This window comes from Episyrphus balteatus, chromosome X, assembly GCF_945859705.1.
Source record: "Episyrphus balteatus chromosome X, idEpiBalt1.1, whole genome shotgun sequence".
Taxonomy (NCBI): domain Eukaryota; kingdom Metazoa; phylum Arthropoda; class Insecta; order Diptera; family Syrphidae; genus Episyrphus; species Episyrphus balteatus.
This window is the reverse complement of record NC_079138.1, coordinates 6836865-6854580: the sequence shown is the minus strand read 5'-3', so window position 1 is coordinate 6854580 and position 17716 is coordinate 6836865. Positions and strand designations below refer to the sequence as shown.

Genomic DNA, 17716 nt, shown 5'->3' with positions numbered 1-17716 from the left:
GAAAAGCTGTGGACGTTTACAATAACCTTCCTTCCGGCCCTATGAATCCTTTCTTGCTTTAAAATATTTGTCTGAAATGCAGTAAAAAAAAAAACTCCCTATTGATTATTTCACAACCCACAACGACGCCGACGCCGAATGCATGTATTCATTTTTTTTTTTTTGTAATTTCCTATTTGACTGCGCTCTCAAATGCCAATCCTTTCTACTGTTTTTGTTATTTTTATTAGTTTGAAATTGTTACTTTACTGCCTCTAATTGCTCTGTAGTTGTTCCAAAGTTGTGTTTATTTTTGTGGGAAGAGCAAGAAATAATTGAAACATGATTCTTTGAATCGATTCCTGTGTAGACTGTGTGTCAAAACCTAGTTGTCTTACTTATAAAACTTTTTTAATCCAAAGTAATATTAAAAAGCAAGCGGTTATCACTATCAGTCTCGTACAAAAATGGGTGGAGTGCAATCTTCCACTACTAATCAACAAATTTCTTCCAAAAAAAACCAAGAATCTATATCCGAAATGAATCGCATAAAAGTATTACCCTTTTTGGTCCTTCTTATAAAAAATATAATAACTAATTAAATGTTAAATCTTTTCTTCATGTTTTTGTGTACTTGTGAAGATGGAACGATGGATACAGATGCATTATCAAATAAAGGAACGTGAATTAGCAGTAAGTTTAGCAAGGAATCGTGAACTATTCTTTTGGATTACCGGATTTTGTGCTACATCAGTGATAGCATGTACCTCGTATTACCAACGTGTAAGGCGAGTTACTGTCTTGGCACCTATTCTACCATTGACATTTCTGGCAGCTTATTATGCAGATTTGGCTTACGGCAGCAAGTTACATCGAATTAGAGGTAATCAAAATGTTGAATAGGTAATCAATTCTCAAAAAAAAAACGGTTAATGACAATTTTTTTATTGAATAACAAAGTCATTTTATGAATACTAGAGAAACAATTCTAAAAAAGAGGTTTTTTTAAATTTTCTTTTTACATAAACCTTCCCTTAACAAATACAAGGAGCATGCAAAAATAATTTAGTCGTTGGATTTCTCGTTTATTTTTTCTAATATTTTGTATAAACATTTTTATGTCGAAGTCGTTTCAAAGGAAAAATCGAATTTTCGGCGATCTTGAAACAATTTTTTATCTGTAAATCATATACCTTCTAAAAAAGAATCGCTCTAAACGGAACAGAATTCGATTCTTATCACTCTTTTTTGAAGGATTTACACACACACTTCTTGAAAGATTTGACATTTCTCAAACGTCATCAAGCGAAAAGAATATTAAATAAATACAAAACCAATATGCGATCAAAATTTTAATTTTTCTTTCTACGACCAAAATAACACAGCCACACAAAAAAAAAATTAAAAGTTCTGACCTGGGGTTGCGACTAGGTTTTTGGGTCGCTGAAGCCGAATCCGGAGTCCATTTTGCCCCATCACGTCAGGTTTTCGAGATAACCTCAAAAAATGTCACGAAAACCAAAATTTTTTTTCTCTGATCTGGATATGCGAATATGTTAATCATATAGTTTTTGGATAGCTGAATCCAGATTCAAGGTCAATTTCGCCCTATCACGTGAGGTTTCTGAGATAGGGTCAATGTGGGTAAATGTAAACAGGGGTAAATGAAAACATGGCTCATAACAAGCTGCAGTTAAATCTATTTGATGCATACATAAGTACAAATCGCGGACGCATGTATCTTTTAACTTATACGTCAAGCTCATTGCTGTCAAGAGAGAATTCATTCGACGAGCGTATTTTCCGTGAAAGATAATTTTTTAAAGTGCTAAACAAGTCGTTAGTCTTTCAGAAAAATTAAATATTTTTGTAGATTCAATTAAGTCAGTATAATTTGCAAATACTTTTTTGTTTTTAATTTTGATGTAGATTCTATGTGATACAACCAAATTTTAAAATACAGGACATTTATGTCGATTTGCATGTGTTTACATTTACCCCAGAATATTTTTCATAATGGGTAAATGTAAACAACGTATTCTGGGGGTAAATATAAACATATATTTTTGCTGAAATTATTGGTTTTAATAAAAATAAAGTATTTTTAGTCGATTGCTATTGCTAAAGTGCCGCGGAGTCACATTTTAAAGTAGCCAACACCATCATTTTCAGTGGATGATGTTGCAAAATCGATCTTTGACGTAAAAAAACAAAAAATATGACGTTCAGAGCTGCTCAGGATGCATATTGGGCGCCTATATAAAGAATCAAAGGAAGAAAACAAAAACTTTTATTGGAATTTGAAAAAGTTTTTGTCAAATACCTTCTTGAACGTTTTTCAAGTTGTTATCCATATTATAAAGAGGAAATTCTAAATTTTAAACCACCGTTTACATTTACCCCGAATTTGCAAAAAAACACAAACATGATGGGGTATTTGTAAACATGCCATATTTGACAGTAATGTAAACAATTTGGGAAATATTTGTTTATATTTATAAAGAAGAATTGCCATCATTTCATATTTGCATTTGAAGATACCATTCAAGTTGTTCCGTGAAAACATAAAAAAAATCTAAAGTCGAAAGAAAAAAAAGACATGAAATTGTTTACATTTACCCACATTGACCCTATCCTAAAAAAATGTCAAAACCAAAAAAACAAAATTTCTTATCTGGGGTTGCGACTAGGTTTTTCATATAGTTTTTGGGTTGCTAAAACCGAATCCGAAGTCTATTTTACCGTATCACGTCAGGTTTTTGAAATATCCTCAAAAAATGTCTAAACTCAAAAAAAAGTTTTTATCTGATATCTTTTGAGGATATCTCAAAAACCTGACGTGATACGTTAAAATAGACTTCGGATTCGGTTTAAGCAACCCAAAAACTATATGAAAAACCTAGTCGCAGCCCCAGATAAGAAATTTTGTTTTTTTGGTTTTGACATTTTTTTTATTATATCTCAGAAACATGACGTGATAGGGCGAAATTGACTTTTAATCTGGATTCAGCGATCCAAAAACTATATGATTAACATATTCGCATATCCAGATCAGAGAAAAAAATTTGTTGTTTTCGTGACATTTTTCGGTTTCAGCGCCCCAAAAACTATACGGAAAACCTAGTCGCAACCCCAGGTCAGAACTTTTATATTTTTTTGTGTGGCTGTGTAATTAACCTTCTACTTCATGTTCACTCATTGTTTTTTTTTTTTGCAGAGATTGTTTTGATTTCAGCTTGACTTTAGTGTAAAAATTGTTGCTAAACGACACACACACACAGTCGCAATAAAAATCGGTTTCTTTTCATATTCCTTTTTAACTCCAAAAATTCGATTTTTTCGAGGCGATCCTAAAAATTTAAAAGAATTCGACATTAGATTATATATTGTATAGGTTTACAAATTGAACCGCCCATTTTCGTTGAATTTTCATAAAATATTATCGAGCACTTCTGACTATCGTAGAATCTTATGAAACTTGGTAGAATTGTATAACTGGTAGTTTGTACAAAAGAACAAAATTAAATTTTTTGAATTTTAGCCAGAGGGCGAGGTAACCGCCTATTTTTCATCAAATATTTAGATTAATTCTGATCATAATAGAATCTTGAAACTTCGTACAATGGTGGACCTGGTAGTTTATACAAAGTAGAGAATTTAAAATTTGAGAATTTTAGCCAGGGGATTACCGCATTTTCATAAAATATTATAGAGTAGGGGAAAGGTGCGGTCAGTGAGACAGTGCAAACAGTGAGGCAATCCATTTTTCTCTTTTCTGAAAATAAGCACAGTAACGCTAGTTTGGGTCAAAACGTTTATTTTCCCTACTGCGTCTTTTAATTTTGTCCCGACTTAATCAAAGCTGTCCATTTCCCTACACCGTAAAATATGACACAAAATCAGGTGAAAGTAGTTTTTGGAGTGTTATAAAAAGAGTGTATAACACAAAAAAATCTGGTTAGTGGAGAGAACTTTTTTTACATATGTATTATATTTATATGTTCTTTCATAAAAAAAATATAATGTTATTATAATCCCTTCTCGTTTTTTATAATTTTATATTTTTCCGAAAAAAAAGTAAACAGTGAGACATTATGTAAAAGCAAACAGTGGGACATAAGATTTTTAAAAAGCAAACAGTGAGACATATAGTTTTTAAAAAAATCTATTATTTTAGAATGTTTAATATGATTTCGAAGTGTTTTTTCTTTCGTTTTTTTTTTTGGGCTTTTTGTTATTTTTATTTGAAAAAATGGGTTAAAGTAACATAAATTAATTATTTATATACTTGTCAATTACCTAATTATTTGACGTTTTCGTAAATTTTTTGTTTCACCTAAGAATGTCTTACTGATCGCACCCCTTGCAAACAGTGAGACGTTTTGACTTTTTCTACATTTTAGTCCAATGTGATGCTCTCATTCATTCTTTAACTACAAGTTTTTTTGCAACATTAAGATAAAATGTGTCTTAAACTGTCTTCAAAGTTTTGTTAAGCTATCTTGAAAACATTCTAAGATATACCAATTTAAAAAAAGGGTGTCTCACTGTCCGCACCTCTCCCCTACTTCTGATAGTATCTTACAGCTTGGTATAGAATCTTATACATTTCAAAAAGTAATGAAATTGATACAAATTTAAAACCAAACTTTAGAACTTGGTACATTTTTACATCTCAGTAATTTTTGTGCCAGCATAATTTTGACTTAGGAGAACTTGGCTTTTTTTACAGTTGTGATAGAGTTTAAAGAGACCTTCTTTTTGATGTATCACTCGATGGGTTTGGAGGAAATTTATGAAAATGCCTTTTTTAAGATAATGGGTTTGTTTTCTTTATAAGAAAAAAAAACATAAAAAATCCATTTTTTTTGAGACTAGAAAAAAAACGTTATAAAGTTAAATTTTTTTTTCTATATTTTAATATATTTTTTTTTAGCTGAGGCTGATATGATAATGCAACGTGAACAAGAGCATTTACAATGGCCAGGAGGTTTACCAACAGTTGCAAGTATAGATGAAGCGCGTGTCGAGGTCGAAATGGAGAAAAAAATGCACCCGCATCCATCATAGAGTTTTTTTATTTTATTATATTTATGTGATGTTATTTTATAAATTAGCAATATTCTAAAAGAATATCCGTAATTAAAAGATAGTATGTATTTATGTATACTAACCTTTCACTACTGCGTGTCTAAAATATTTTAAGGCAATAATTATAATTAATAAGAAAATCGATATAGCACAAATTAAAAAAATTATATGAAATCTTGTTGTTGTTGCAATTTAATAAGTTTCAATTTATAATTAATTTTTTTTTTTTTCTAAAAGAAATAAAATGTATCTACAATCTACGTGTCTAGTAAATATTTAACTCAGCAATGCAAAAAAAAAATTGTTTTTTTTTTTATTCCACGGAAAAAAGAAATATGTTTTGCAGAAACGCTTTACTCATTTCGGTATTGGAAGTGAAAGAGGGCTATTACGATAACCAGAGGTCTTCCCGTCCGCATCCTGGCAGATTGGTGTTGCAAAGTGCATTGTGCAACTCAAAGAGCTAAAAGACGATATTGGTTTCACATTAAACAAAATAAAATCTTCTTCCAGAATTCAAACGTTCTCTGGGTGAAAGGCTTAAGATTAGAAGCGATGGAAGCGAGTTTTTTCATAAAGTCCTGCATTTTTTGGTATGTTGGTCGAAAAGTTAGGGAATTTTTTTCCTTTTTTGAAAATGGAAAAAAAAAACTGAAAAATTTTGGCAAAAAAACCTAGAGTTTTGGAAAAATTTCCATAAAAGTTTGCACTTTTTTCCTAAAAAAAAAAAACCAGGGGTGGAATCGGCTAAGGTGAATATAATATTAAATATGCTATATTTATTCTTCCATATTTTACTCAACGAACTTAAATTTTCGTATTAGTTTAGAAAATAATGTAGTTCGCCGTTGAGTATTTCAATAAAAATAGAGAATGAAAGTAACACCTAAATAGCTGCACCCAAAAACTATAACAAAAAGGTGATCGTTACTTTGATAATCGTCTTTAGTATTAAGCCGTCTTAATCGTGTTTAGCTGATTCCATCCCAGAATTTGTATGAAGAATAGTTTGGCCTTTTTTCGAAAAAAAAAAAAAATCTGGCATAGTTTCCGGGAGGGCCAAAAAAAAACTCGTCGATCAACACACCAAAAAAACAGGACTTTGAAAAAAAAACGAATGTTGAGCGTTTTAACCTTAAAACGGGCTGCATGGCAAAACTGCCTGGCTTTGACCAGGAAGCCCTCTGAATTTTGATAGCTGACAATATTACCTTTAATATAATTTGACACCAATACCGTCTTTAAGCTATGTATATGAGAGCGGTTGTTTTCAGAAACGTCTGCCTAACTCTAGCCTGCGTTAGACGTGTTCATAAAGTTTTCAGCTGTTAAAAAAAAACTAGTGTTTCCAAAAAGGGGAATTTTTGTTTGAAGATTTATTACTGGGTTGTATCAAAAAATCAAATTATCACTTCAAAATCGATAAAAAAACAGATTTTTTTTGTTATGTGAAGTTTGCACAAGCAAATACTAATTTTTTTTTTAAACCTGCCTTAATTGCCTTAGAATAGCCCAAGATTTTTATTTCGTTAGCCCATCCTTATTACTAACATTACAACGGAATTATTTTTTTTTCACCTCAAAAATCACAAAAAATATTTTTATTTACCTATTTAGTGTAAAAATTGTTGTTTTTGCACTGTGCTTCGTTTGCCCAACGTTAGCCCAGGATAGCCCAACTTTTATTTTCACTGTCCTACGCTTAGTTTAAAAATTATAGAAGAATTATTTTTATTCACTAAAAAAAATAGTACGCATACGCCATAGTGACATTTTTTTAATTTATAATTTAGAAAAGGTAAATCCACTGATGTTGGCTTAGAATTCTTACTTGATTGAATGTAGTCTATATAACATTCCTGTTAAGAAGCTTAATTTGATTTGTTTCATGTCACCTTAAACTACAAAATATATGTAAGTATTTTCGATTTGAAAAAAAGTGATGTAATTTGTTGGAATTACCATGGTTAATTGAGAAAAAGTGTAAAAAGACAATGTGTACACTGAAAAAAATAAAACGAATTTTGATTTTTAAAAAGGTTGTTAATTTCAAAAAAGTTTTTTGTCATAATTTTTGAACTAAGGATGGGCCAACGAATAAAATGATGTAATTTGTTGCAATTACTCAAGTAGCACACTGGTGTATAAATTGGTGTAAATTCATTAATTTTAGTGTAAAATTGAGAAAATTGAAAAAAAAAAATGGTATATGTATTTGTAAAAAAAAAGTGGTGTAAGAATTATACCATTGACATTTAGGTGCAAAATTTCAATATTTTTTTTTTAAATTCCGTGCAAAATATGCACCGATTTCAGTTGTATTTAAAATATACCATTAATGGTGCATACAATTATTCGATTCTGAAAGCAACCAAAATGGTATATTTTGTACACTATTATACTTTGGTGTGCGAAGTACACGTTGGAGGAATGAAATTCACCAAACTACATAATTGGGAGATGCCATATTTTTTTTTTTTTTTCACTTCAGATTCTTTGATGTAGTCAGCTTAGAGCAAGCTGTATACTACTATCAGAGGGTTCATCATTAGTGCATGTGTTAGTAGTTAGTAGGACAAAAACAATTAAATACTATCCACATGCACAATATACAATTAATATTAGCTAAAAATGATATACTAACATATTTACAATTTAAAAATCTAATTAAAACATTAACTGACAATCACGTCTGTGGAGCACTGGTTCGAAATAAAGTTTTTAATTTCATCTTGCTCATATTAAAGTCAATATCGTTTAAATTATAAAGTTTGCTCATTCGGTTAAGAGGCTCGTTTATGTAAGAGTTCAAATCTTCGTAGGTGGTGAGATCCTCCCGGATAGTTAAAGCCAAGGCAACCTAATAAGTCAGGAGCGTCAAGTTGGCCATTAATTAATTGATGAAAGAATATAATATCGTTATTGACACGCCTTTGTTGCAAAGTTTGCATGTTTAAAAGTTGAATCCGCTGATCGTAAGGTGGTAAGTTGTAAGGATCTGTCCAAGGTAGACCCTTCAGAGCAAAGCGTATGAAATTATGTTGGATTGATTCTATACGATTCTTATGAACCTCATAAAAAGGACTCCATACTTGGGAAGCGTACTCGAGGTGGGGTCGAACGTAGCAGTTGTATAAAGAAAGTGTGACAAATGGATCGTCAAACTCCTTTGCCCAGCGTTTTACAAATCCAAGCATTGAGCTCGCTTTGTTTACTATGAAATTAATGTGTTCGGTGAATTCTAAGTTTGAACTGAATTGGACACCCAAGTCCTTAAAACTAAATACTCGACAGAGCTTGTGTTGCGATATACAATAATCGAAGGCATTCGGGACTCGTTTTCGAGAGAAAGTAATTGTTTGACATTTGACTGGGTTGAGAGAGAGACCGTTTTTCCCACACCAAACACTAAAACTGTCAACGTCAGCTTGTAGAAGAATCCGGTCATGGTTGTTTTTTATTGTCTTAAAAATCTTCATATCATCGGCGAATATAAGAATTTCACTTGAATTAATGCATGAAGTTACATCATTTATAGCAAGTATAAAAAGAAATGGACCCAGATGGCTTCCCTGGGGTACACCTGAGCGAGCAATAAAGGGGTCAGAAAGACAGTTCCTGAATTTAACTTGATAGGATCTATTCTCAAGGTATGATTCTATCCAGGCTATAAAAAAAGGCGGAAAACCAAAAGCTTTTAGCTTGAAAGAAATAATTTTATGATTTAATTGATCAAACGCTTTAGAAAAATCAGTCTATATGCAATCAACTTCACTTCCTTTTTCTAAAGCATTTGAACATTTATATAAAAAGGTAAGGAGATTAGTAATAGTTGATTTTTTCCTCATAAAACCATGCTGTTGTTTACATACTAGATTCTTGCTGAAAAATGCTACACTCTCACAAACAACTTTTTCGAAAATCTTCGGAATGCACGATAGTTTTGAAATAATTCTATAATTCTTTATATCTGTCTTATCACCCTTCTTGAAAATAGGAGTTAGAAATGATGATTTCCAAATGATGGGAAACTGTCCAGATTTGAGGGAAAGTTCAAACAAATACGTTAGGGGCTTAGATAACGAGTTTCTACAGTTTTTCAATAATATTGGAGGAACACCATCTGGTCCAACCGAACAATCATCATTCAACGATGAAAGAATTTCTAAAACAGTACTTTCTAGTACAGGGATATTGTTACAACACGTTTGGGAATAGCTTTGTAGATTTCTAAAAAATATTTCGTCAATTTCAAAAGCCTCATCAACAAAAGATTTACGGGAAAAAATAACATTCGGCCTGCAGCCATTTTAAAAATAAAGACAGCGATTAATTATTTTACTTATATATCGACTAAATTGTTCCACTTTCTTAATTTTTTTGTTTCGTTTATAAGAGACCACTTCTAAAAAAATGTAAAAACAACAAAAAAAATTATAATTTTTGAAAACTTATTTACAATAATAGAAAAAAATTATTAATTCATTAAAATTTTAAAGGCGCTCGATTTTTAGAAGGGGTAGAATCTAAAACCAGTAGACAGAATGTGCTTTGTTTTTAAATTAAGAACTTAAATTCATATTTATTCATTATTTTCTTATGGTCATATTATGGAAGTGAATAAGAATTCATTTTCATTTATTTCATAATTCAAAAACAGCTTGACGTTGAAAAAATAAACTACGGTTCAAATTTTAAATCACAATTATTTTATTGGTGAATTTTATTCATAGATATTGTGTCTTTTTCTAAATCAAAGAAATAGTTTTTCACCAAAAACCAGATCGTTTTTTATACCACTAGCACTATTTTTATACCGAAAATCGGTATAATTTAAAAAAAAAAATCACCTCACACACTATTTTATATTTGTTGTTACTTTTGAAAAATGTTTGGATAGATTTTATTAAGCCTGTAGCTTTTCCAGGTGCTAATATATGGCAAAAAAATCAATGATTTTTACAATTGAAAAAATATTTGTATTTTGTGGTTTTTAAGGCAAAATGAAACAATTCAGCTGAAACTTCTTAACAGGAATGTTATAAAGGCCCCTATTACGGTTGTCAAATATCAACACGATATTTGATGTCTATCAACAAAATGCATGGACTATCAAAATTGTTGATACATTTGTCCTTGCTATAAATTGGAGATCTATTCTGAATAATTCTTTCTATAAACTCGGTATTATGGATGTCAAAAAATTTGCTATGTATCAAGATTTACATGAATTGCAATTTTCTTCCCGATAGATTCCCAATTCTCATCATATTTTTTTTACTAAAAAAAACTTCGTTGTTGGACATTTTCAGTCAAATAGGTTTTGTAAAGAGAGTTGTATTGCAATAAAAACAAGATTATTTTCAAGTGTCAGTGAATAATTTCGTCGAACGAATTTTTTTTTGGGGAGTGCAAAAAAATTTGAAGGAGCCATAAGAAGAAAAATACGGGATGCCTTAAATCCATTGGACTAACTAGAAGATATGTGAGTGGTTTTTAATTCCAACTTAATGTTCGCTAATCGTTGTCTTTAGTTTTTTATTGAATTTCCGACTTTCTAAAGAAGTTGATGTACTTAGAGACATTGAAGTCCGACTTTCACCATTGAAGAGGCAGCAATCCACACCGAATGTTCTTAAACTAGCAACTGTCTTACTATTATGTGGACAAGGGAGTTTTCAACTTAACGTTGGAAATGATTTTAACGTTGGTATGGCACAACCAACAGTATCGGTCATCCTCAAAGAAGTCTTAAGCGTTTTAGAAACGCCCATTTGTCCCAAATGGATACATTTTAACTGCTCACAAGATAAAGAACGAAGGTTTACAAATAAAACAAACCTAACTAAACAAATCACTTACATTTTTCACTTGCGATATAGGTACTGTAAGACAAGTTTAGGATTCGTAAAAAAATCGAACTCGAGATAACAATTTTACATGACATTACGATGATGGAGAATGCCAAAAAACTGGGTCTGGCAATTCTGTCTGTCTGTCTGTCTGTCTGTCTGTCTGTCTGTCTGTCTGTCTGTCTGTCTGTCTGTCTGTCTGTCTGTCTGTCTGTCTGTCTGTCTGTCTGTCTGTCTGTCTGTCTGTCTGTCTGTCTGTCTGTCTGTCTGTCTGTCTGTCTGTCTGTCTGTCTGTCTGTCTGTCTGTCTGTCTGTCTGTCTGTCTGTCTGTCTGTCTGTCTGTCTGTCTGTCTGTCTGTCTGTCTGTCTGTCTGTCTGTCTGTCTGTCTGTCTGTCTGTCTGTCTGTCTGTCTGTCTGTCTGTCTGTCTGTCTGTCTGTCTGTCTCTCTGTCTCTCTGTCTGTATGTACCTCGAGCTACAGCCTAAACTATTCGAGTGATTTTGTTCAAACTTGGTAGTTAAGAGTTTTGGGTGATTCCCTAGAGGACAAACTGAAATTTTTTTTTTAGGACCAAAACTAACGGTACCTGTCATATAACGGAAATAGAAAAGTTAATTTTTTTCAAAAATGGCTCTAACGATTTTCATTAAAATTTTTAAGTGTATAGTACACATAAGAGCCAACTTTCTAAATAAAAAAAATATTTTTTTACCGTTATTAACGGTACCTGTCATATAACGGTTTTTTTGATTTATGAATATCTCGTTCAAGAATACCCCGATTTCAACGAAAATTTTAATACAAAATCGTTTAGGTAAAGGTAATGTTAAAAATTTAGAAAATTTTCAAAAAACTCATTTTTGGATTTTTAAAAAATATTTCAAAATTTTTTTTTGAAAAATCAACTTTTTGAAAACGTGTTTATGAAAAATTTTGAAATTTCGTTTTTATGCGTTAATAAATTATTACTTCAAAATGGCATACCAACTTTTTTTTTGAAAAATGTTAGAAAATTTTTATATATAAAAAAATATTTTTTTAAAAAATGGCTCTAACGATTTTCGAAAATTTTTTTCTAAAATTCCCTTTTATACAAGAAGTAAACTGGCATACTTGGTTTATTTTAATTAATTATAAAAAACAGATTTTATTTTTTTTTAATTTCTTGAAAATATCAAATTTTAAATTTTCTTAATTTTCTTGAATAAAAAGCTTTAACATTAGAGTAACTTAAAGCATAAGAGCAAGTACGTGCGACCCAAGTCGTGCATTTTATTTTTAATACATATCCAAGAACGACGAAATAAAATACTGTGAAATGAAACGTCAAAACAAAAATAATGCCAATTAGTCCGGTCAATTTAGACATCCGAGGTTACATTAATTCCCAGCAAGCTGAAAATTGGTAGGATTGTTGGAAACACCATCATAAATTAAATTTAAAAAGTCCTCATCGATCCGAGGTGTGGAAAAAAATTTACGGGGGGTCAAAGGTCACAAAAACTGGTTTTTCACGATTTTCAGCAAAACGGTAAGTCTCATCAAAAAATTTTCAATGCAAGAATTGTAGACCAGATTATTATATATAAAAAGTGTCATGACACTTTTTTTCCTAAGACCCACCGTTTCTTAGGTATAACGATTCAAAAAGTTGAAGTTGAGTTGTAATCGTCATAATCAGGCCTATTTTGAAAAAAACTCCTAACTGAAAAGTTCCTGAAATATCATTATTTTTTAAGCTTGAATTTCGTTCTTCAACGGTTAAGAATATGGGAAAGCAAAAAAAAAATGGAATTTTTCGCCATTTTTCCGATTGGGGCCCTTCTCCCGAAACCATTTCCCTTGGAATTTTTGTTTAAAATATGTCTGAATATATACAGGGTGTGCAATAGAGAATGGACAACCCTAAAACGGCTGATAGCTACACTTATGACTGTTCTAAAAACAGATAGAAAAAAGTTCTATCGCAACCAGTTCATAAAATATTGGCTTTTTTTCGTTCAGTGTATTTTAAATTTTTTCATCTTGTGTTTTCGTTCACTACAACCACGAATGAATGAATTTTATTTATTTCTTTTTTTTATAATTTTCTACAGTAATTGTATGAGTACATAAATGCTTAAAAAACTGCATAGCTATTGCACATTTTTGTAAAAAAAATTTTGAAATCTGTTTTTTGATGCAAAATGTAAAAAAAGTATTTTATGAAAAATTTTAAACAACTGTGGTATAACATAAATTTATAGAAACCTAGGTGGCCAACTTTCTTAAAAATATTCTAGTTTAAGGGGAATATTTTTAAGAAAGTTGGCCACCTAGGTTTCTATAAATTTATGTTATACCACAGTTGTTTAAAATTTTTCATAAAATACTTTTTTTACATTTTGCATCAAAAAACAGATTTCAAAATTTTTTTTACAAAAATGTGCAATAGCTATGCAGTTTTTTAAGCATTTATGTACTCATACAATTACTTTAGAAAATTATAAAAAAAAGAAATAAATAAAATTCATTCATTCGTGGTTGTAGTGAACGAAAACACAAGATGAAAAAATTTAAAATACACTGAACGAAAAAAAGCCAATATTTTATGAACTGGTTGCGATAGAACTTTTTTCTATCTGTTTTTAGAACAGTCATAAGTGTAGCTATCAGCCGTTTTAGGGTTGTCCATTCTCTATTGCACACCCTGTATATATTCAGACATATTTTAAACAAAAATTCCAAGGGAAATGGTTTCGGGAGAAGGGCCCCAATCGGAAAAATGGCGAAAAATTCCATTTTTTTTTTGCTTTCCCATATTCTTAACCGTTGAAGAACGAAATTCAAGCTTAAAAAATAATGATATTTCAGGAACTTTTCAGTTAGGAGTTTTTTTCAAAATAGGCCTGATTATGACGATTACAACTCAACTTCAACTTTTTGAATCGTTATACCTAAGAAACGGTGGGTCTTAGGAAAAAAAGTGTCATGACACTTTTTATATATAATAATCTGGTCTACAATTCTTGCATTGAAAATTTTTTGATGAGACTTACCGTTTTGCTGAAAATCGTGAAAAACCAGTTTTTGTGACCTTTGACCCCCCGTAAATTTTTTTCCACACCTCGGATCGATGAGGACTTTTTAAATTTAATTTATGATGGTGTTTCCAACAATCCTACCAATTTTCAGCTTGCTGGGAATTAATGTAACCTCACCCCCTTATTTTAGTCTAATTTGACCGGACTACAATTCACAATTGTATTTTGATCGATGTTCACAATACAGAAAAATATATCAACTGACAACCGTAATACCAAAATATCTATCAATTGATAAGTTTATCTATCAATTGATATTTGACAACCGTAATAGGGGCCATAGACTACATTCAAATAAATAACATTTGAGGCGCAATTCCCTCTCCAGTAGATTTTTTCTAAATAATAAAATGAAAGGTCACTGTGGTGTATGCGTACTATTTTTTTTTTTTTTTTTTTTTTTGAGGTCAATAAAAACTAATGCTTCTATAATTTAAAAAAAAAGCGTAAAATAGTGTAAATAGTGTACAAAGTTGGGCTGTCCTGAGCTAACGTTGGACGGACAAACCACAATTTTTAACTGAATAAAAAAATATTTTTTGAGATTTTTGAGGTGAAAAAAATAATTCCGTTAGAATTTTAGAACTAAGGGTAGGCTATTTGAATTTTGAATTTTAGGATAAAGTGGTTCACTGTGGCGCTAACATCATACGTTTTGTATGAAAAAAGTTAATTTTTTTGCAAAATTTTATATTTAAAACTCGACAAAAATTTTTGATGAAAAAAATGTTTTCGTTGTGTGGTCACCAGTGGCGTAGATAGGGGGGGGATCAGGGGGATATATCCCCCCCATTGGGATCGATAATTGTGCAGTATAAACAGTGATGAATAAATAATTTGAAGAAGCGCACTTTGAAAAAAACGCTATGGATTTCGAGTTCTTGATTAGCTTAAAGGTTATAAATATGGTTTACCAACTTTCGTTGCCATTAAGTCGGTGTTTCAAAGAGTGAATTTAGACTTGGTCCAAGCAATTGAGCTCGCTAAAGATTTAAGGGATCAACTAAAAATTAAACGGGCAGAAGACGACTCATTTTCGAAAGTTTTTTGTATATGGGAAAAATTAGCTGAAATCCTTGATATAGGCGTTAAACATAAGAGAATAGTGAAGCGACAAAAGAATCTTTCGAACCCTTCGGTTCAAAGTACAGTAAAGAATATTTTCGTGTTACTGTTTTCAATCTTTTTCTCGATTTCTATGTAATGGGCCTTGGAGAAAAATGTGCAAACCATGAAAACACACTAGAAGGGTTTCCGGTTCTTTCTAAGGATTCTTCGTCTGAAATAGTAAAAGCAGCTAAAAATTTAATGAAACTGTTGAGTTTTACCAAAAACTAGACCACATAAAATAGAACAAAAACAATAAGATTTCCTTATAGTTTTCATTCAAGAAGGAAATATTATTTAAACAATCGGGATTTCCTAATTGTTTTACCGACTTCCAAAAAGGAGGAGTTATTCAATTCTTCTGTACTTTTTTTTTGTGTTTGTCACCTCATAACTTTGGGCCGAGTGAACCAATTTTGATAATTCTTTTTGTAGGTATTGAAAAGCTGGTGCCTGTTCAGTACCATTAGAAAAACCATAAAACCCAGTTTTGGTCCATGGAAGTCGGTTTTGTTTAAAAAAAAAAAAAAATACGATCATGTACGGGATCACCTATTCCAACTTACTATAGAAATATTGGTCACAATTTTTGCTCTAGTGCCAAGTTGGAAAAAATATGAAATTTTTACAAAAAATTTTGAAAGATTTTGTACATGAAAATAATAAGAAATCTCTCTCTATTAATATAAACAATTAATAAGGTTTCTTCATAAAACATTTCAATAAGGAAATCTGTTGGTATTTAGGTGGTCCTGGTCATATTTTTCTCTGTGTGAAGAATTAAAAACTTAGAAAAGATATTTGATCAGAAGAAAAAATACTTCCTCTATGAAATCATTGAAAGCGCTCGAAAGCTGCACCGAAAAAAGTTGTCCTGGTATTTATATTTTATTAAAGATATTAGCTACACTGCTGGTTTCTACGTCAACTACCGAAAGAAGTTTCTCCAATTTAAAGAGAATAAAAACAATACAAAGAAGCATTATTAAAACTTAAAAAAAAATAATTTGCGAACTAGATCTATCCCCCCCCCTTAGCAAAAAGCTATCTACGCCACTGGTGGTCACAATTTGTTGACCTGATTAGTATTTAAATAATTTTATTGGAATACAATGCAGTAACGGCGCGATTGAGAAGTGTTTCAGAAGGTCTACAATGTAATGCGCGGCAAGTAAACGATAGTCACGAAAAAGAGCGTTTATGTAAAAAGAAAAAGTCGTAAGGCAAGTTAAAAAAAAAAAATACTTATTTGAGATTGGTAAAGTTGAAATGCGCTACGGTAGTGGTCAAAATATGTACTAAGTTGCTAAGGCGGGAGAAACTAGCGCCGCGTTGTTGTGAGAGATGTCAACAGACGTCAAGCTGTCAAGCCATTCCATATTTTTTTTTTTATTTTTTTCCCAGAATGACGCAATTTTATTTAATACAAAAAATAAACAAAACTATTCCCGAACTCTGAAGGTATGCTTTAGCAACTTAGTTCCACTGTTGAAGTGTTGACCAATACGGTGCTACTAGTATATCCTTATTCTAAATTTAAGTTAATAGCTTTCAATCTCTAATTATGACATAGGTAATTAGATAATACATTGTACATATCTCGAATTTCTTGTCACATCGGTTTAAGTCCATGACAAAATTTGAATTTTTGTAGCAAAACATCCAAAAACATAAAAAACCATTATAACTCGAGAACAACGCAGTAAAAACCAACTTTGAAACTTACCAAGGAAACTATGGTTTTTCGTTTGTGGTGGTGCGGTGGTTGTGTAGTGTAGGACACTCTGTACATGCAGACAGTTACCGTCACGTAATCAACGTCTTCCGCTAGTTAGGTTTGTTTCCCTCGATCAATTAATTGTGAAAATATTTTTAAACACATTAAAAAAAAATATTTTTTATATTGTCTTTATTTTCTGTTCATTTTTCTTTAATTTTTTATTTTATACCCATTTTCAGTTGTTTTTTTTTTTTCAATTTTATCATATATATATTTTACACACAATATTTCATTTAAATATAGGTATAAGTTAAATGATTACAGACAATACTCAAAAGACCGTTTTTCTTTGTTAACAAAACTTACTTTCAAAATTAAATTAAATTATATTTATAGTTACATTTATATTTATGAAGTAAAAAAAAAAATAAAAAAACAGAACAAAACAAAAATAAATCATATTGAACGAAATTGTATCGAACTTGTATCACTTGAATTTGCAAAATTTTAAATTAAAAACTTATATAAAACAAAAAGAAAAATAAAACAGTTATGCACAACGAAAATATAAGCATGGATTTTATTCGTTGCTTAGGTATTTAAATAATAATCAGCAAATCGTTTATTTAATTAATAATGTAGATATATTTTTATTAAATGAAAACAAATTCTTATCACAATGTTACGCTAATTTATTTATTTCTTTATTATTATTATTTTTTATACTTAAATCGTTTATTTTTTCTTTTAAAAATCAATGCATATATGTACAAGGATGCATTTAAGGTAACGTTTTATTTTATTTTTGTATCTACTTATACGCAGAAAAAGCAGAAGGGCAAAAGAATAATTTTGTTGTGTGTAGGTACAAACAAATTCTAGA

At 30.7% G+C, this 17716-nt stretch overlaps 1 protein-coding gene across 1 annotated transcript; it reads left to right on the top strand.

Moving 5' to 3' along the window:
- Window positions 1-159: 159 nt before the first annotated feature.
- Window positions 160-5294, top strand: LOC129920676 (plasminogen receptor (KT)). The gene is made up of 3 exons (XM_056002141.1): window positions 160-533; window positions 622-862; window positions 4916-5294. The coding sequence occupies exons 1-3, from the start codon at window positions 447-449 to the stop codon at window positions 5047-5049; spliced, it is 462 nt and encodes a 153-aa protein (XP_055858116.1). The 5' UTR covers window positions 160-446; the 3' UTR covers window positions 5050-5294.
- Window positions 5295-17716: the final 12422 nt, after the last annotated feature.